The 20,907-nt window shown below is 50.1% G+C and overlaps 1 protein-coding gene across 1 annotated transcript in view; it reads left to right on the top strand.

The window, feature by feature from the left end:
- The window catches only part of RAPGEF5 (Rap guanine nucleotide exchange factor 5), a 247,107-nt gene that overhangs the window by 215,520 nt on the left and 10,680 nt on the right, over nucleotides 1–20,907 (top strand). The window contains exons 20-24 of the mRNA XM_056800508.1: nucleotides 3,348–3,526; nucleotides 6,711–6,801; nucleotides 8,429–8,479; nucleotides 8,647–8,734; nucleotides 15,532–15,596. Of these exons, the coding sequence (XP_056656486.1) occupies nucleotides 3,348–3,526; nucleotides 6,711–6,801; nucleotides 8,429–8,479; nucleotides 8,647–8,734; nucleotides 15,532–15,596 (474 nt within the window). The remainder of the gene's footprint in view (nucleotides 1–3,347; nucleotides 3,527–6,710; nucleotides 6,802–8,428; nucleotides 8,480–8,646; nucleotides 8,735–15,531; nucleotides 15,597–20,907) is intronic.

A 20,907-nucleotide genomic window follows, 5' to 3' on the forward strand; every position in this document is an offset into this window, starting at 1 on the left:
CCTTGGCACTGGATATACAGAGATGGAACCAAAAAGCAGGGTCCTGCCCTCCAGGTGCTTATAAGTAATGCATGTCCAGTAAATTTCAAGAGGGAGAGAGTCCCCAAATCAGGGGATCAATCAAGGAAGTTGTACAAGATGGCCCTCAGCTGTGCTTTGAAGGAAGTCAGGGATGCTAAGAGACCTACCTGAGGAGGGATAGCATAGCAGAAGCAGAGGACACGGGGGCTGAGCCAAGGAGGCAGCAGAAGGGATGCCGTGTGTGTGTGTGTGTGTGTGTGTGTGTGTGTGTGTGTGTGTGTGTGTGTGTGTGTGTGGCAAATAGCCATTTTGCCTGCAATGGAGAGTGCAAGAAGAGACATGATTTGAACTAACATTTCTATCAGACTTTTTGAGGTTTTTAATGAAATATCCCTCTACATTTTCCATCGCTCCCTTTAAATTCTCATCAAGAGTCATTCTCAGGGGGAGCATTTCTTCCTCCTCTTGGAACATCTCCACTTCCCCTTCCCTGTCCTCTAAGGACCCTCCCAGCTCTCCAGCTGTGGTTCTGGGACCTTCTGGCTGAGGAAGGCACCTTGAATGTGGCTGACATTTCAAGATGGAGAAGCAGTGGAGAGTCAGCAAAGCTCAGCTTCCGTTTCTAATCCTGCCACCTCATTGGAGTTTGGCCTTGGGGAAGTCCTTAAGCTCTCTAGGTCTCCTTTTGCTTAGCTGTTAGTCTGATGGGGTTGGTCCACAATTCTAGACTTCCTTCCCTCTCCAATTATGGTTCTCTGAAAGTCATTTGAAGTCAACAAACATTTATTAAGTGCCAACTGTGTGCCAGGCCCTGAGCTTCAGCAATGGGCATACAAGGAAAAATGTGGCCCCTGCCTTCAAGGAGCTAATAGTCTAATGGAAGAGACAGCATGCATATGGATGAATGAGATACAGACAGGATAAACTGGAGAGAATCTCTGAGGGAAAACACCAAGGTTGGGGAGGTCTGGGAAATGCTTCATGCAGAAGGTGGGGTTTTAGCTGACTTGAAGGAAGCCAGGAGGGGGAGATTTCTACCTGAATCTCTCCATCTTACTTTGTTAGAAGGTTCAGTAGCCAAATAACTGACTACAGTCTTGGGGACCTGGGTTCAAATTCCACCTCGGCACTTACTGGCACTATAGTCTTAAACAAGGCTTAGATTCAGTGTTCTCTCAGATCCCTTCCAGTAGAAGGAAGGGAGGGAAAGAGGAAAGAAGCTTTACTTTTGCAAAACCCCAGGGGTATAGAGAAGAAAATGGAGGCAGCCCTGCTCTCAGGGAGTTTAAATGCAAGCCAGACGGAAAGGTCCCATGGTCCCAAGGGCTGAGCAGGGCAGCCCACAGCTAGGCCTCTTCTTTGAGGTTATTTCCATGGATAAAATCCTCAAAGTGTCTAATGTGGAACCATTTGAGTGTCAAGAACTTGGGTGACAAGAACATTCTTTTCTTGGACTTCAGAAGCTGTGCCAAGAATTCAGCAGCCAGAACTCCCTTTTCTGGGTCTACCCAGAAGCATACTGTTATATGTAGCCATGAGTTGTATGTGTGTGTGTCACATGTACATATATGTTATGTGTACATATGTGTACAAACACACACTCCCTATATGTGTATATCTGGATATATATGTGTATGCCACCAGGGTATGTATATCTTGGTATGTATATGGATGTTTGTGTGTGTGCACACCTATATAAATATGTATGTATGTATGTATATATGAGTAAAAGATGGGCAGAAGCAGAGACAGAGAGAATGTCTTGTGACCGTGGACTGTGTGTTGCCCCCAAAGTCTGGAAGCTCTGACTTCGAATCCTGACTCTGCTACTTATTACTTGGATGAGCCCAGGCTAGTCATTGCTCACCGCCTCACCCCAAGGTCTGTTTGCTCAGCTATAGACTGAGGCTAACCCTGCCCAGGAGACTTTGTTCCATGGCATCGTTCTGAGGCTCGTGGATAATGAGGCATATGAAGCAAAGGCCCTATTGCTGGAGCGCTGGCAGCTCTTTGAGCAGCAGGGATGATGCCCAAGTGATGGGCTCTCTTTGACCCACTGGGGCCGCTCACTACATCAAGCAACCTTTGCCCTTGAGAACACCTCTGTGCTGGGCAAGCAGGTCCTATATTTGGCCCTGCACAACCAGCTTCTACATCAGGAACAGGAATTGTTTGATAGCGCCCCATCTGGGGCTCAACATGGCGCCCAGCCTCAGTCAATTCATGAGTTCTTTCTGAGGGTGGCAAAAGACCAAGGCTGGGTCATAAGCACCAAAGGATTATGGGAGAAAGGAAATGAGCCTTTGGTGCTTATGTCGCAGCCTGAGGGTTGGTAATTGCCACACATTCATGTACCTAAAGATATAGGCATATGTACTCATGTGCATGTGTACCTACAGACATATGTAGATGGATGGATGATGGATGGATGGATGGATGGATGGATTGATGGAGGGAGGGATGGAGGGATGGATGGATGGATGGATGGATTGATGGATTGATGGATGGATGGATGAATGGTTGGAGGGATGGATGGATGGATGGATGGAGGGAGGGATGGAGGGATGGATGGATGGATGGATGGATTGACGGATGGAAGGAGGGATGGATGGCAAGATAGACAGATGGGTGTGTAGGTAGGTAGTAGTAGAGGTGGCTAGATGGATAGATGGATGGATGGATGGATGGTTAGATAGACAGACAGATGGTGGATACATGATAAGGAAAGATACATGGATGGATGGATGGTTGTATGAGAGAAAGAGACTGATAGGTAGGTAAACGGTGGATGGATAGGTAGATGATAAAGAGAGCTAGAAAGAGAGAGAGATACAGAGAGATGATGGATGGAGAGAGAGAGGGAAAGATAGAGGGAGATGAATAGATAGACAGACAGACAGATAGCCAGGCAGGCAGGCAGACAGACAGACAGACAGACAGACAGGCAGGCAGATAGATGGATAGATAGAGCAAGCATTTATTTAGTGCATCGTATGTACTCTGCATAGTGCTAAACAATAGGAATGAATTTTTTGCTGTTGAATCATTTCAGTGAGGTTTAACTCTTTGGGATGCCATTTGGGACTTTCTGGGCAGAGGTACTGAAGTGATTTGCCATTTCCTCCAGCTCACTTTACAGATGAGGAGACTAAGGCACACAGGATTAAGTGACTTGCTCAGGGTCACACGGCTAGTGAGTGTCTGCAGCCGGATTTGAACCCAAAAAGATGAGTCTTCATGACTCCAGGCACTGCCCCAGAGTGATGACCCCCCTATCACCCTCCAAAATAACATCCAGACTTAAAAAGATGGTTCTGTTCCCACAGCAAGAGCTGATTTACTTCACCTTTAGCCGACCAGGAAGCAGTGAGAACACTGTGAATCTCAGTCTCCTTCTCCAGAGATGCAATGAGGTCCAGCTGTGGGTGGCCACCGAGATCCTGCTTTGCAGCCAGCTCTGTAAGCGAGTTCAGCTGGTGAAAAAGTTCATCAAGATCGCTGCCCAGTAAGTGGGAGCCTTGGAGCGCATGTGTGGTGGGCAGGGGGTGCCAGGGGTAGAGGGCGAGCCTTTGGATGGACCCTGAGCACGAAGAGCACGTGGAAGTCCCTCGTGCCACATGGGAAAACTGAGGTCCAAAGAGTGGGGGTGTCTTGCACAAGGGAACCCCGTTTTCTCCTTCCACTACCCCCCAGTGATGTCGCTCCAGAACCGCCAAGGATCCCTGATCTCGGGGAGGGTGTGGGTGCTGTCTCTAATGATGCAGAGGGAGACACTCATGAAGCACTTGGAGGAGTCGGCCCTGGGCTAGGATGCTGGCTTTGGACCTGGACCCAATTTTCTAAAAATCTGTATGTCAGGATAAATGGTTTAGACGACTGATCCCAGAAGGTGGTTACGAGCTCCATCACTTGACGAGCCCTTGCTCTGTTCTCTTCCTCTGACCCACAATGCTTCCGTGGCCCTTGTGTGGGGGTGATGAGGGATCTTTCAAAACCAAGAACGTGTCCAAGGCCCGGGGCCCAGCCCTGCCCCCTGAGCTCCCCGCTGGCCTTCTGCACCCATTGGGAAAGTTTGGGGTGGCCCCAGTTCCGCCATGTCCCAGTCCTCACACACATGGACACTGTCAGGCTTCAAGCCACAGCAGTATTCAAAGACAGCCCGGAGAGAGCAGCTGCAGCCAGTGCCAGGGGGAGATGGAGCTTCTCTTTGGGGCTCTCTGCTCCCCTGTGCTCCCAGGGGCTCCCTGCCTGCTCCCAGCAGCCCTCCCGGACGTGTCTGGGCTTGGAATATTTTACCTCCCAACATGATTCTTTTTCTTAAGTAGATATTATTGCAGCCGCCTCCATCTGTGACTTTGCTAATACCGCAGACACAGAATGGCCTGAGCCTTCCCTGGTTGTCTCAGCCCTTTGCTTGGATAATCTCCTGAAATTTGTGAAGGGACGAGGCTATTAGTGGGGAGGGACAGCCAACCGCAGGGCCGTGGAGCTCGAAGCCCACGGTAAGTGGATCCACTCTTTAAGGGCAGGGACACGGAGCAGCTCTTCTCCATCTGGCCCTTCTTCTGGCACTACTGGGAGCCGGACCAGCCCTGGGAATGCAACTAGAAAAGGAGCCTTAATTTCCTTATTATTATTCCACTTGGAGCAGCCAAGGGAATGAGTCATTTACACCCAGAGCAGGAGTCTCCTTGCTCGCTGCCATCCTGTTTGCATAGTCCTGTTTGGAACCGATGAGTCTCCCAACCCGGAGGGTTACGGTGACTCAGTTTCCTCCAACAGAGAATTGACTGAGAAGCCACCCCCAGTGAAGGGCCAAAGCCTGGATTTGGGGTCACCCCAGTCTTCAAGCTTTCATTGTAGTTGTCCATCCCTGGAGCTAGTTTGAGAGGGAGGCTGGATGGTGAAGTGGGGAGGGTGCTGAAGCTGGGAGTCAGGAAGAGCCTGGTTCAAATTCTGCCTTGGACCCGTTCTCAGTAAGTCTGTGACGCTGGAGGGTCCCTTCACCTCTCTAAGCCTCTGTTTCTTCACCCATAAAATGGGGACTGAGAGCCCCTTCCCCCCAGGGTTCTGGGGAGGAGCAAATGAGACATTCCATCGACTCTGAAGCATTCTGCGCAGCTGGACTCTGAGACTTGGGCTCTTGGGACGGGTGGAACGCGGAGGATTTGAGGTGTCGGCGCTTTGGGCTGCGGCTCGGGAGAGGTTCCCTCTTTGGGAAAGCAGCTCCCGCCTTGTGTTTGCCCTCTTTGGGGGGATTGGGCGGCGGGAGGGGGTCTCTCTGAAGCAACTTCCCTCCGAAATCCAAGGCAGTCATTTATTGCTACGTCTGTGACTGAGTCAACAGAGGCTGCTTGAGGTTAAGGCACACACGAGGGAAGTCGAGTCCACGGGCATTGATGAAGTGCCTACTATGTGCCAGGCACGGGGGGCACCAAAAAAGGCAAAAACAACCCCTGGGGTCCACGAGTTCCCTTGTAACGGGAGGGAGAGGACAGAAGGAACTGCCCAAACGGGAGAACAAATCCAGGAGGCTGGAGGGTCCCGGGAGGGAGGGGAGCTGAACTAGAAGCATCCCTGATCTTGGGGAGATGCGGGCGCCGAGGGACCAGTCAGTCAGCAGCCAGTCGCTCAGCGCCTTCTGGGAGTCAGGTCTTGTGCTGGGGGCTGGGGACGCCCCTGACTGCCTTCCCTTCTGGGGGGATTCTCAGGCAGGTTACAAATGGACTTTACATGTGAAGGATTTCGGGTACTTCATGGGGAAAGAGAAAAGGGAGGAGCAGAAAGGAGCCCTTCGCTACCCCCTTCACGTGCCTCATACTTCCCTGTCTCTATGCCTTAGTTCACCCCATTCCCTACCCTTAGAGGAGCTGTTTACCCATCCTACTATCTTCAGTGCCCCCTCTTCCATGAAGTCCTCCCTGATCTTCTTCCTACTTTGGGGACTCAGCCAGTACGGGGTCTGCACCTCTTTCTGATGCTTGGAGCACATGGTTGGCTCCTGGTGAGCCCTTTGTGCCCTAGATTACCAGCTGTGTGGGGCAAGGGAGGATTTCATCTTTCTCTCTTATCCAGCCCAGAGCAGCTACTCAACAAAGGGCTGTTGGAGTCAAGCAATGCTTTTCCTTTAAGACTTTGAACGAGGGGCCACGTGAGAGCCAGGTCTAGAGACCGGAGCTCCTGGGTTCCCATCTGGCCTCAGACTCGTCCTAGCCGTATGACCCTGGGCGAGTCATTTGCCTGGTCCTTGCGGCTCTTCTGCCTTGGAACCAGCACACAGTACGGATCCCAAGAGGGAAGTCCAGGATTTAAGGACAAAAGACTGAGCCAGAAGCGCAGCTTTACAGAGGATGCTTCCACGGCTGTCCCTTGTAAATATTCGTATGATTCTGGCTCTGCCCCGCAGCTACTCGGAGGGAGGCAAATGGAACTCGGGTTTCAGAGGAGTCGCAGATGATGAGGTCTTTATGGCAGAAGCCCTGAAAACAAGGGGCTGGTGCGTGGATCTCCGGCACGAGGACCCGCAGCTGTGGGGCTGTTCCGAGGCCAGTCTGCGAGGGGCGCCCGGCTTCTGGCTCTGTGAGGGGGGCCCTCGCCTGCCCCGACCCAGGGCGGCCCCTCAGCCCGCTGTGCCTGGCCTCGGCCGGCCGTCGGCCTCCCAGTGACTCAGTTTCCTTTCGTTCCAACAGCTGCAAAGCCCAAAGAAACCTGAACTCTTTCTTCGCCATCGTGATGGGTCTCAACACTGCCTCCGTGAGCCGGCTCTCGCAGACCTGGGAGGTAAGCGGCGGCGGCCTGGGAAGGGCCCTAAAAGGGGGGTCTCTCCCCCTGTTCCCACCTGAGTGCTGAGGGGCTCTCCCGGAGGAGCTTCGTGCTCCTGGCCGAGGAGAGCCCCCCGTTTGGGGGAGGTTTGGGGAAGGACGAGAAGCCAGAAGGCAACGCGTGTCTGCTGGGGTTCCTATTGGGGTTCGGTTGTTTCTGTTTTAATGAGTGACAAACGGACCTGATTCCACTGATTAGTGATCCCCAAAGCCAGGAACTAAGGCCCAGAGAACAGCTGGAAGTAACATAAGAACAGAACAACCGATCCAGAAAAATCCCGTGTTCCAAATCGTTCTGCTGCCTTCAAGGGGAGGGTGGGTCGAGGCTAGACCTGTGGCATCTCCAGGTGAGGAAACTCCCTTCGCTGATGCAGGCTGACATCTGCTCTACAGCCCAGAGGGTTGGCAAAAGAGCAGTGAAAGGTTAAGCGATTTGCTTAGGACCACAGAGCCAAGATGGGCCAGTGGTAGGATTTGAACTCGTGTCTGACCAGTTTCCATCCTGGCTCTCCATTCCCCGTAGCCCCCTGCCTCTGGAGTTCCTTGACTGAGCTGCTAGGGTCTAAAGCAATCCTGGCCTCTTCAAGTTTCCCTTCAGGGAAAAGAATAAGCCTAAGAAGCTCTACAAGAGATGAGGAAGGAGGAGTGACTCCCTTGGAACTTAGGAGATATTTGCAGGTCTATCAAAGCAGGATACCATTGTGGGAGCTGAATTTGGGCTCAGAGGAACCTGGGTTCCAGTTTTACCTCAAACACGTCTTGGTCGTGTGACCCTAGGCCAGTCACTTAACCTTTAGGAGCCTCAGATAACTCGCCAAGACTGTCTCCTGAGCTATAGATGGTGTATGGGACGGCAGGTGCTTCACGTATTAAATAGCAAACGCTGTCATCCTTTTCTTCCCAGTTCCAAAGAGAGAAGGGAAGAATCCGACCCTCCCTCTGGCGTCCCCAGGCAGGGACGGCCCAAGCGTGGCTGGAGACCTCCAAGCCCGGGAGATCCCGTCCCCGCCAGAGGCAGCCCCTTGCCCGCCCGCACGGCTTTGCCCTTCTCTCCAGACCTTGAGTTAGTTCCGTGCCCGTCGCTCCTGGCTGTGCCCCCCGGCCCCAAAGCCTTCGCGGCAGAACCTCCCTGGGCTCGCCCGGGGCCATCACGACTTCTTCCTCCCCGGTAAAACGCTTCCGTGGTGGAGCTCGGCCACCTGCCCGCCTTGGTCAGCTCGAGGGGCCGCAGCCCTCGGGCACGTCCCCTCCCTGGCTTGACAGCTAACGAGGCCAGTTAGACAGAAGCTCAACGTGGCTCTTAAGGCGAACAGCGCGTACATCCAAGTTAGGGGGAGGAAGGCAAAGCCAGGAAGTTTCCACTGAAGAGGCGTTGTTGGGCAGGACGGCCAGTGAGGCTGCCCAGACTGTGAGGGGGGGGACCGCCAGCCCAGGGCAGGATGGGCTGAGGAGGGACGAGACCCCGCCGAGCCCCCCTTCCCCAAGGGCGTGCGGTCCAGACTCTCGGCATCGAGCAGGAGAACGTGGCACAAGCGCACCTCCGGCCCCCTTTGGTCTAACGGCTCCTCTGCGCTGGTTTCTTGCAGAAAATCCCTGGGAAGTTTAAGAAGCTTTTCTCAGAGCTGGAGAGTTTAACGGTGAGTAGCCCAGCCCCCGTGCCTCCGCTCCTTCCTGAGTCGGAGCCATTTCCTCCCCCTCCGCCATGCCCAAGGTGCTGGCAGCCCTTTGCTGGCTCTCAGGAGCGGCTCCGCTAGATCTCAAACGTGCCGCTCATCCATTGTCTGTTCCCTCCCTGCTTCTGCAGGACCCGTCCCTGAATCACAAAGCCTACAGAGATGCGTTCAAGAAGATGAAGCCCCCCAAGATCCCCTTCATGCCTCTCCTGCTCAAAGGTAGGTGGTCGTTCCGGCTTCTCACCTGCTCTGTCTGCAGCCTGGTGGGGAGGGGACCAACCTGGGAGCTGGGAAGGTCGAGGTCTGAGTCTGGTCCCTGACACGATCCAGGTGATCCTGACCAAGTCCCTTCGCACCAGAAATGATGGAGCCGAGTTTGAAATAGGCTCTGATGCTTCTTGACTGCAAACCGGCAAATCCTCGTCCTCTGGAAACTTGGGCAAACTGGGAAAGGTTAGGGTGCTGCGGTGGATGGATCCCTGGGCTTCGGATCGGGAAGACGTCTCCACGAGTTCGAATCCTGCCTCAGACACTGACTGGCTAGCTCTGGGATCCCATCGGCCTCAGTTTCCTCCTCTGTCCAATGAATGTATTGGCCAAGAAAACCCCAAACAGAGTCACGAAGAGCCAGACAGACCGAGTGACAACAAACGTCGCGAGAGCCGTGTTTTCACCTTCTGTCCGTTGTGTGTCGGGGCAGAGGCGGGAGTCTGGAACGCTGTGTTTGCTTGTGATGGTGAACAGTGGCGAGTTCACTTCCGATACGTCCAGATGACCCCCAGCACGTTCCTCTTACGTCTCTCGGGGAGTTTGGAGAAGCGACAGCGAGCGCGGGGGACACGGGGAGCACCGGGAGAAGACCTGCTTTCCCCTGGCCGAGATGAGGACCCCATTGGGGAGATATTTGTAGTGACAGGAGAGATCCTGGCCGGAGGGGCCGGCAGTGGGGAGCCACAGCAAGCTGGAGGAGAGCCTCTTTGTTTCCGGGGATGGACAAGGTCAGAGCCCAGAGGGCAGGGGGCTGCAGAGCGAACGGGTGTAAGGAGGAAGCCCCTGCATGATCATGCGCGGTCCAATCCTGCGGCTCTGGCCTTGGCACAGTCTCCTGGAGCTTTCTTCCTTTCCGGAGCCCCTGCTTCCCCTCTGCATCCCCTCCTCTGTCCCTGGGTCTGTTGGAGCAGCCTCCTGCCTCGTCCCCCTGCCTCCCCTCTGTCCTTCCTTCATGCCTGAGAATCCTCTGGCCAGACCCTTCCAGGGGTCCCATGAAAGGAGGTTAGACCCTTGGACTCCTTCCCTGGCATTCGAGGCCTTCCCCCCTTTGGTTCTGGCCTGTCTTTCCATTCTTGCAGCGCTCCAGGGCTGTTCTCCATCCCTTTCCTGCCTTGGCTTATGGCCACACCTGTATTCCTGCCTCCTCCCTCATCCTTAGGGTCGACTCTTCATCCAGCCAAACTCTGCCTTCTGTCCTGCCCCCCCACGTGCCCCCTGAAGTGTCCCAGCTGAACCCCTCCTTTGCCCTTGGCTGCATCGCACTGTCTGCTCGTGGATCCGTGGCTCGCCCGGCTCCTTCCTTCCCTCCCGAACCCTGACGAGCTCCTAACCCCACCGCGGGGCTGACAGACTCCCCCGAAGTCTGATGGACGCCCTTCATCACAGAGGCGGCTCCTCGCGGCGGGGGGGACGGGGCGCCCCCAGCCGAGCCCCCGAGGAGGGCGTCTGGGCTGCCCGCTCGCCCCGGCATGCTTCCACTCGCGTCCTTCGGGTGATGATTTTTATTTACTAGCCCAAAGGTAGGACGCGGAGGCCAAGCTTCCATCTGGGCGTGCGGTGGGAGGCTGGGGGGGCCGTGGGGGAGGCGGAAGGGGACGCCTCTGGGAACGAAACAGATTTGATTCGGAGAGCTTTTATGGGGAGCAATAAATAATTTTTAAAGTTACAAGAAAGCCCTTGACAGCCTCTTTTCCAACTCAAGTCCAGTGACGCTCCGTCGGGCCCCCCTGCGCACCCTTTGAGAACTAAGCCGGCTGGACCCCCCCAATACTTAATGAAATTCGGCGTGTCACCCTTCTATCTGAGCACGGATGCAATTTTCTGCTCCGCTGGGTTTATCTATGCTTTGTCGTTGGCAGCAAAGCCGATTTCTAATTTTTCCCCGCAAATATCTGCCTTCATCTTAAAGGGACGAGCAGAGAGTAAATGTTCTATTTGGTTTTTAATTAGGCGCCTTCTCCAGTCGGAAATCAGCGCCGGGCACTATTGTTCCTTCATCTTGATTTCCTTCTGTCAATCTGACAACAAACCTGGGCAAGCCCCCCTCTCCGGTCCCAATCCCCTGCCCCCACTGGAGAGCCGCTAACACCGGCATCAAAAATAATTTAGAAAAGGACGACAGGTTAGCATGAAACGTGACACAGAATTTCTCATGCCTGGAGGGACGGCGCTCACTTAAAACAAGTATGCTCGGAAATTAAATCTTTCAATCAAAGTTGAAAACATTTTTTTATTTTGCGGGTGACTCAGGCACGCTTGTCCCCCTCTTCCCCCTCCCGCGGCCCCGGCTCTCTTCTCCCCCTTCCTTGTTTTCTCCTCGCTCTGCCTCTGCGTCCTCCTCTCTCGACGTTTCTCCACGTGGATGTCTACTCAGTGCCCAGCGCCCGCGAGGGCTGGAGTTAGGAAGGGTGCTCAGTGGTTTGAGCGCAGGGACTCCGTCGGGCTTAGTGGAACGACTCCTCTGAGTGACGGCTTTCAATCAACCTTCAGTTGTTCAACAAACCCTTTGGTGGTCTTCTGTTGTCTCAGCATTGACTTCGTCCATCTCTTCCGATATGGATCGACCATTCTTTGGCGATTTACAGTCTTCCAGAGTTGCCTGGGACGTGGAGGAGGGACTAAATGACTTGCCTCAAGTCACAGAAGGACGATGTTGAATTGGAACCAAGTTGTCCAGCTTTGAACCCCAGATTCCTCACCACTGCTCTGTGTTAGAGTCCAACCTCCTACATGAATCAAGCTGTGTGACTTAGGGCAAGTCGCGTCACCCTGTTTGCCTCAGTTTCCTCATCTGTAAAATGAGCTGGAGAAGGAAATGGCAAATGCCAAGAAAATCCCAAATGGAGTCATGAAGAGTCATGAAGAATGGCCAACCCACAAAATGGCACCTGACGTTATTTTGGTGATTACCAGTTGACTCCCTGACTCACTCCAAGGCCTCGCAGGCTTACGATGTCCAAAATGGAGCTCATTATCCACCCCAGCCACAGGCACCCCAAATTCATGTCTCTACCAGAGTACACTGTTTCTGATTAGGGGACCATCAGATCCACTCGAGGTGGGAATCATCCTGGGGCTGAGGCTCGTTGTTCCTAATCCCATGATATCTCTCCCGTCCAAACCCTTCTCTCACTCCCAGGGTCTCTCCTCCAGCCCTCATCCCCCCACATTTGGTCTGTTCCAATGGGCTCGTAGTTGCTGTCTATGCACCTTGCATCTTCTACAGCCCCTTCTCTGCCAAGCTAAGATTGCTGAAGCTGATACCTGCTCCTGTCAGTCTCTTCTAGTCCCAAATCTTTAGGGTTTACTAGTTGTAAAAAATCCTCTGTCTGGCATCCAAAGCCCCCAAGAATATGGCGGCTCTCACCTATCTTCCCAGTCTAATTTCCCGTCGCTCATCTTCCTACCCATTCTGCTCCACAGGAGTGGGGAACAGGAGGCGCATCTCATCTTCTCTTTGACAAACGTCAGCCTCCCTTATGCTGGAACACCGCCTCTGTGAGGAGGCTCAGAGGGATGGATTTTGTGAGAAGTCAAGTCCATAGATCTCGGGGAGTTCACATAGCATGAAAGGGGCAGGCTCATTGCCAAAAAGGGAGTTACGAGCTGGGAACAGATGAAAACAGTTGTGTAGACAAAGGCAGGCAGTCAGATCTGGGACTGAGACCTGGGTTTGAACCCTGACTCTGCCACTTACTTGGCAGAAGTGCATTAACCTTTGTGGACCTCAGTTTCCTCATCTGTGAGAAGCGGCCATTTGATGGGAAGATCTCAAAGGCCCCTCCTTGGCACTCTCGTCTTCTCTTCTCATCCTACTGGAGTCAAGGCAACAAGTCACAAAGAAAGGATGCAGGTTATTCAGTGAGAATCCTCTTTGTCCATTGAGTGCCTCCCAAGACAATGAGGCGATACAAACAGCTTCTGCACATGGTACTTTGTTGAGCATCTTTCATCAGTGGGAGGAACTGGGACTGGCGGATTGAGCAGAATCGAGTGAGTAGAGGCTCTATGGAGCTGGCAGGCAGCCCCCACCTCAGGTGCCTTGACCCAAGGACCCCCCATTTACGTGCCTGTTTCTCTGCATTCGTTGGGGAGGGGGGACACCTTCAGATCTTGCCTAGGGCACAGAATACCTTGACTGCCCCATTCTGAAGGGAGCAAACATGTACCAACACTATCCCACTGTATCTTATGAGATGCAGTCCCACCTCTGTATGGAAGAGGAAGAGTCTGCTCCCTCGTCTTGACCGGAAATTTCAAAATTCAGATCTCTTGTAAGATGCAGTTAATAGAACAAAGGATCTGGACCAATAAGGAGAGGCTCGGGTTCAAATCTGTCTCTTAAACTTATTAAGAATGTGATCCCTCATCAAGTCACAACTCAGTCTCAGTTTCTACATATGTAAAATGGGAATAACGGTGGTACCTTCTCCCTTCTCCCAGGTTTGCTGTGAAGATCAAATGAGTAATGGGTTATAGAGTGCTTTGAAACCCTAAATCCAGAAGCCCAATACATAGCAGCTCTGATTTTAATGACTACAGTATTGTGACATCTACATAAAGTGTCAAAGGAAAGGGTACCCTTTCCTTTTTGGGGATTTTTTTTCTCACAGTGTTAATGGATACTAAAGAGACTGAAAAACTTCTTTCAAGAGCATCCCTTAATGCTTTGATGTTACTTTGGAAAGTCTCCAGTGGAGTGCCCCAAGGATCTGGGCTTCCCTCTTAGTCATTCATTTCCACCCCCCACTCCCAGTGATTTAGATAGAGGCAGAAATTTGGATATGGGCAGGTAGGTGGTGCAGTAGATAGAGTGCTAGACCTGGAGTGAGGAAGAACTGAGTTCAAATCCAGCATCAAACACTTACTAGCTGTGTGACCCTGGGCAAAACACCAAATCCTGTTGGCCTCAGTTTCCTCGTCTGTAAAATAAACTGGAGAAGGATGTGGCAAATCACTCCAGTATCTCTGCCAAAAAAAACCCAAATGGGGTCATGAAGAATCAGACAGGACTAAAAACAACTGAAACAAAAGAGACTTGGATAAAAGCTTACCAGATGTCTAGCAGATGACCCAAACAAACCCAGCGAGGGCGGCAAACCTCCTAGAAGACAGAGGATCTTGATAGGTTAGACTGTTGGGCAGTATTTCAAGGGAGAACATTGAATGGGGATAAAGATGAAGTCTGAGGTGTAGGTTTGAGGAACTATCAAGTCCAAGATGGCGGACAATAATGAAGCAGTGTTTATGTGAAAAAATATCGAGGGACCCCAGCGAACCCACAGTGTGACTCGGTGACCAAGAATGCGGACAAGACTGCAGGCTGTTTTGAGACTAAATTAGTTCTTGGAATAAGAAGGTGATGGAGCCTTGCCAGGCACACGTGGAGTTTGGGGTCATTCTGAGTGTCACGTTTCATATTAATGAGGATGAGAGTGTCTAGAGAAGAACCACCACCAGAATGGTAAAGAGCTTGGAGTTACTGCCACAGGAAGATGAGATAGAGGAGGTGGAGCTGGTTAGCCTGGAGAAGAAAAGGCTGGAAGTGGGGAGTGAAAAGCAGAACGTAAGAACTCTTCTTCAGTATTCAAAGGACTAACAGATGGAAGAGGGATTTCGATTTTGGCTCCAGGGGGCAAGAATAGGAGCCATAAGGAGAAGGTGCAAAGAGGCAAGAGGAGCCCTTTCCAAGAGGGATGGAGAAGACGGGCTCCCCCTTCCCTGGTGGTCTTCACACAAAGACCAGTGTCAGCTCATTGACTGTGTGTGAAGGGAATTTTCATTCAGCTCTATCTGGGACCAGGCTTCTCTGAGGGCTCCTCCAGCTTCCAGAGTCTGTGGTTCTGTCCCTGGCCTCTCAGGACTATTTGCACATCCTTTTCCTTCTCCAATTCTTCAGCACAAGGTGCCTTCCACTTTCCAGTCAAACAGCCATATTTTATTTGCTTTTCTGTGTTCCCACCCTGTTATACATCACACTCCTTCCTGAACCCTATTGGCCTTTTTGCTGTTTCCCACACATGCCATTCCATCTCTGATCTCCTTGACCCATTCCTGGAGTGTGCTCCCTTCTCCACCCTGCTGCAGATGATCTCTGGCTTCTTCATAGCTCAGTTCAGATGCCACCCACTTAATAGCCATGGTGATGATGGCTAACATTTATATAGCACTTACTATATGCAATATAGTGCTGTGCGGGATGCTTTACAATGATTATCTCCATTCATTCTTACAACATCCCTTCCAGGCGGGTGTTCTTTTTATTGCCATTTTACAGATAAGGAAACTGAGACAAACAGCTTAAGTGACTGGCTCAGGGTTACTAGCTGGTAAGGGTGTGAGGCTGGAGTTGAACTCAGGTCTTCCTGAGTCTATTCACCTAACTGCTCGAATATATGACCAATATCCCAACAATTCCCAATTGTTAGAGCCCTTACTCCCCCAAATTACTTTGTTCTTACTCATCTGTGTAGGTGTTGTATCTTCCCAGTAGAATGGAAGTTTCTCCAGGGCAGGCATTATTTTGTCTTTATCTTTATATTGCCATTGCATATAGTAGTCACTTAATGCATGTTTGTTGAATTGAAATACAGCATTATCTCAACGTCAAGACTAAATGGGGTGTTTACATGCATGGCCCTTAAACGCTGAGCCTTTCTAACTTATATTTTCCTATGCCAAGAGTTCCATACTCTCCTATTCTCATTTCTAATCTTCTTGGTATATATTTTTCTTTTGAATTTCAGATGTGACATTCATCCATGAAGGAAATAAAACTTTCTTGGATAACCTCGTCAACTTTGAAAAGCTGGTATGTAAGTCCCCAAAACAAAATCAAAAGTCCTTCTATTGTGTGCTTTCTTCCCTCCCTCCTTCCTTCCTTCCTTTCTCTCTCCTTTCCTTCCTTCCTTCCTTCCTTCCTTCCTTCCTTCCTTCCTTCCTTCCTTCCTTCCTTCCTTCCTTCCTTCCTTCCTTCCTTCCTTCCTTCCTTCCTTCCTTCCTTCCTTCCTTCCTTCCTTCCTTCCTTTCTCTCTCCTTTCCTTTCCTTCCTTCCTTCCTTCCTTCCTTCCTTCCTTCCTTCCTTCCTTTCTCTCCCCTTTCCTTCCTTCCTTCCTTCCTTCCTTCCTTCCTTCCTTCCTTCCTTCCTTCCTTCCTTCCTTCCTTCCTTCCTTCCTTCCTTCCTTCCTTCCTTCCTTCCTTCCTTCCTTCCTTCCTTCCTTCCTTTCTCTCCCCTTTCCTTCCTTCCTTCCTTCCTTCCTTCCTTCCTTCCTTCCTTCCTTCCTTCCTTCCTTCCTTCCTTCCTTCCTTCCTTCCTTCCTTCCTTCCTTCCCTCCCTCTTTCCATCCTTCCCTCTTGAATACAGGCTATGTGATTCAGTGCCTGGTGCCTTCCAGGATCTGGGCCCCCAGCTCTCTGGCCTGGCCAAGAAGTATCATGCAGTTAAAAGCCCATTTAGTAGCAGATCTAGCTATAAGAGCCCACTGACATTAGAGCGGCTTTGGATTTGCAAAAATGGAATTCATGTGGATTAGTTTGGGTATTACTGACTGAGGAATAAAATGGTAAATACTGGGAGGATGAGATGGAAAACACACACTTCCAAGGCTTTAGGAACCTCCTCTTCTCCTCCCCCAAAGCCCCTAACAATAGAACTAATCCTTAGTGCATTTCCATAGCTACACCCAAGGGAGGCTCACGACACCTTCTGGGGAGATATATCACTGTCAGCCCAGCTGTTATGGCAGGTCCTCAGAGAAGGGAGGAAATGAGGGCCTTCCTTACTCATGCAGGGAAACTGGGTAGCTTCTTTGGAAATGGACACTGAGGAGCTTTCCTTCCTTGAAATCATATTTGTTAAGCCCCTACTATGTGCAAGAGAGCAGAGCTTTAACCTAGAATTCTAGCACCCGTGCTTCATCAGCATATCTCCTGTGATGTGATTCAGGATTGGTCTTTCCAGAGTATTAATGTTCATCCTTAGTTTCTAAGAACAAATTGGGAAATAGCGTGAGCTGAACAGTGAATGCCTTCTCTTCTAACCTTGTCTACACATCTTCCCACAATGCATTTGTCACGAAGGCATTCTCTTAATTCCTGGAAGGACTGGCCATCGATGAGGTACTCTAAGTCTCACGTGAAGTGGGGTCCAGACATCCAGACAGCGTACTAGACAGGAGCCAGCAAGTTGGGGTGCACTGGCCACTGGACCCAGAATCAGGAACATGTGGGTTTAAACCCTACCTCTATACACTTCGTAGTGGGAGCCTGGGCAAGTCTGGGCTCAGTAATGGGATTTCTGAGGTCTTTCTCAGGATCAAAGTCTCTGAGCCACAGGACAAATATTGCTTTTTTCCCTTCAGAGACATGTCAAGACTTTGAAAAACTATTTTCTCATTTTCTGGAGAGGAAAAGGGGAAACTTGGTAGGAGAAGCTTTTATGCCATTTGCCCAAATAGGGTAGCATGTGCGTAATAACTCTCATTTCCGAACAGCAGGGATTCTTAATGATTTACTCCCAGGGGGTCTCTGGATAAATTTCAGGGGGTCTGTGAACTTGGATGGGAAAAACGACATCTTTATTTTCAATAACCTCTAACAGAAGCTTAGCATTTCCTTCAATTATTTAAAAATGTGATTCTGACAAGTGGCCCACAGACCGCCCCAGATGACTGAAAGAGTCCCTTCCACAAAAGGCCATGAACCCCTGTGTTTGGGGGGTGCTCCTTAGTCCTTCTTTACAACCCTCTAAGGAATGTAGAATGTTTACTCTTTTTTCTTTGGTCCAAACCTTCTTGGGGATCTCCCAGTACGAGAAGTTCCTCTATGCTCACCTATAATTTAGTCTTAGAGAGTTAAGCACAGTCACATAGGCACTATGTCAGAGGCAGATTTAGAACCTACCTCTCTATTCCATTTATTATACTGCTTCAATCTAATTATTGTTATCTCTATTTTATAAATGAGGAAACTGAGTCTGAGAGAGGGTATGTGACTTACCCATCCATAGTCACACAGATAATATGTCTCAGAGGCAGAGCTTAAACCAACATTTTTGTGACTTTGAGGCTCATCCTTCTATCTACTGCAGTCCTCCTCTATATTTGTCCTCATCTTACAAGTGGGGAAACCAAGGCTTTATGTAGATGCCTGCCTGACTTGCCCATAATAGGTATCACAGCCCAGATTCCAAGTGATGTCCAGCTCTCTCTGCCCTTGGCCACATCCCATCCAATGTTTGCACACACACAGTCTCTGGTTCTCTTCATTTGTTTGTTTTCCTCACAGAGGTTCCCTGAAAATCAGGCCATGAGACAAATCTATTCCCCAGCGGCATAATGTGATAATTAGGCATTACATTAGTAACCCAGCCTTCACCTCGACGAAGGCATAGGTACAATCGACAGGGCTGTCACAAAAGCTAAGCTCCAGAGAGACGGGCAGGGGATGCCATATTTCTGCAGCTCCTTTCTAATGCTGACTAGCAGATGATTTCGTGGGACAGCCAGATTCATATAAGCCAGCACCTGAAGGCAAATGGTGCCCTCATCTCAAGATTGGCCATCTAGGCTTCTCTCTGCTCCAGGATCCCCTCTACTCCATTCATTGTTGGGTCTTCTAACATCCCCTACCTCTAAAGCTCATTCATTTAAAGTGGCCGAGTTATGCCTGAGCTCTTCCCAGTGAGTGAGCGCCCATCCTCGGTGCATGGACTGTACGTGGTGCTCTGGGGCACGCTACGGGGCAGGGAGCAGCACTTCCCTTGGTCATAAATGACCGTTAGCCAACGCAAGTAGACTATTAGGCAGGAGCCCACATATTCTAAATCAAGTGTTAAACGTCATCCTCCAGTAGAAATGCCTGTCTTGGATTTCAGAGGGCTTTGGAGTCTTGATTTGGACGATCCAGGGCTCGCTTCCAAAGGAGCCATCCCAGTGAGTGTGAAAAGAGATCCTCTTGCCTCATTATAATTCTCCACGGGACGACCAGAGACCTTTGGAATCCTTCTCTAGCTTGGCCTTCTCTTCTCTTCCTTTTCCTCATTGCCCTCTTCCTTTCCATCTTTTCTTTTTTCTTCTCTTCTGTCCCCTTTGAAAATGATTGTTCCCTGACCCAGGAAGCAGAGAAAACCCATTATAATGCACACTCTTTATGGAGTCTTGTGTGAGTACTGCTCTTCTAACTCAAATTCCTTGTTCATTTGGAGTAAATCATCCTCCATTTATTATAGTCATTACTGCCATGAGTAAAGGACAATGAGCATGAATTGCAAAATGATGTATGGCCTTAACTTCAGAGAGACCTCCCTTCAGCCAGTATTTTCAGGCAATGGCAGCTCCCAGCAGGCCACAGGGTCTTGACTAACATGCTTCCCAAAAGAAAGACAGAAAAGATCTCCCCAATGGAATGTAGGAGGGCTTACTTTCCAGCTCCGCCTTTTAGCTCCAGCTCGAAGGTAACATATACAGCCATATTTCTGCAGCTCCTTTCTAATGCTGACTAGCAGATGATTTCATGGGACAGCCAGATTCATATAAGCCAGCACCTTGAATGCAAATGGCGCCCTCATCTCAAGATTGGCCATCTAGGCTTCTCTCTGCTCCAGGATCACCTCTACTCCATTCATTGTTGGGTCTTCTAACATCCCCTGCCTCTAAAGCTAGAACTAAACTGAAATTTCTTCTTATTTGATAATGAAGAGAGAACAAAGCTTTCTTTTTTCATTTCCTTCTTATTCCCCAAAATTCAAAGCATCATCTTTCCCCATATCTTCTCCTTCTCCATCCCACTCCTTGAGGAAACCTCAAGATATAAATCTTGGGTTCAGATTTCAGCACCTCAGACAGGGCTGTGCCATAGGGTAAGCCAAGATAGTCATCAGCCTGGCACCATGGCTGAAGAAAAGAGGAAACCTTGTTTGGGAAAAGCAGTCAGTTGAAGGAAGGAATTTGAATAACATACTCACAGATAGGATTCAGGTCCAGCTTCCTTTAGAAGCATAGGGTAAGCAGCAGCTGGGCTCTCCTTCCGTATCATTTTCCATGATTGAGGGAATAAGAAATGAACATTAAAACAATGATTCTCATCTTCTCCCCCTCAACCAGTTCTCCCCCTGAGTAGCTAGCAGCAGACCTCCAAAGAAGATTTCTCCTTTTTGTTTCATCTACCTTTTAAAAGAGGAGACAGCCATCAAGGCAAATCAAGAAATGATTCCCTACTCTGTTTTTTTTTTTTTTGTCAGAGAAGGTATTTTAGGGCACACAGGTCTGGGTAATTAAAGTCATCTGTCATTGCTATGTTATGGCTGCTCATCTATATCTTCTTTCTGCCTAGGTGGTCTGTAGCACACTCTGCTGTTGTTTTTGCTTCTGATTGTTTCCACTGCTCATTCCCCAGATGTTTTCCCTCATGCTTTATTTACCCTCTGTGTTTTCTAGATTTCTACACATGATTATATCTTCTTAATATAAAATGCTTCTTGCCCCTCAGTCATGCATTAAAAAAAAACAACTCTTTCCTTCCATCTTAAAATCAATACTGTGTATTAGTTCCAAGGCAGAAGAGCAGTAAGAGCTAGGCAGTAGGGGTTAAGGGACTTGCCCAGAGTCACATAGCTAGGAATGGTCTCAGATCAGATTTGAACCCAGGACCTCCCATCTCTAGATGGTGACTCGCAATCCACTGAGCCACCTAGCTGCCCCCCAGGTCATGTTTTTTAACAAACTCATTTTCTTTTGAATTTGTGATACTCCCCACCTTCCTATTGCAGTCTTGGGTCTCATTTCCCCAAGTCCCAATTAGGCTTAGAAGGTTCAATTTGCCTCCTTGCATATGGACCCTAGTTTGTCTTGTTTGGAAGCCAACTGATGTCACTAGTATTTTGATGACTGATTCCTATCTTGGAATTTGTCTCCTATGATCTTCTGTGGCTGCTACGTGGAGCATAAACCCAATTCCTTTCATCCTTCCCCTGCCCTTTTAGAAAGGCTTCTGAAATGACACTCTGCTGTATCTACAGCACTGTACACCACGAATTAATGATGAGACCCCCTTCCCAAAGATGAGAAAAATGGAAAAGATTTCGTCAGCAGAGAGTTAGTGTTGGCTGCAGAAGTACTAGGGAG

The sequence above is a fragment of the Monodelphis domestica genome, chromosome 5, assembly GCF_027887165.1.
Source record: "Monodelphis domestica isolate mMonDom1 chromosome 5, mMonDom1.pri, whole genome shotgun sequence".
Lineage (NCBI taxonomy): Eukaryota > Metazoa > Chordata > Mammalia > Didelphimorphia > Didelphidae > Monodelphis > Monodelphis domestica.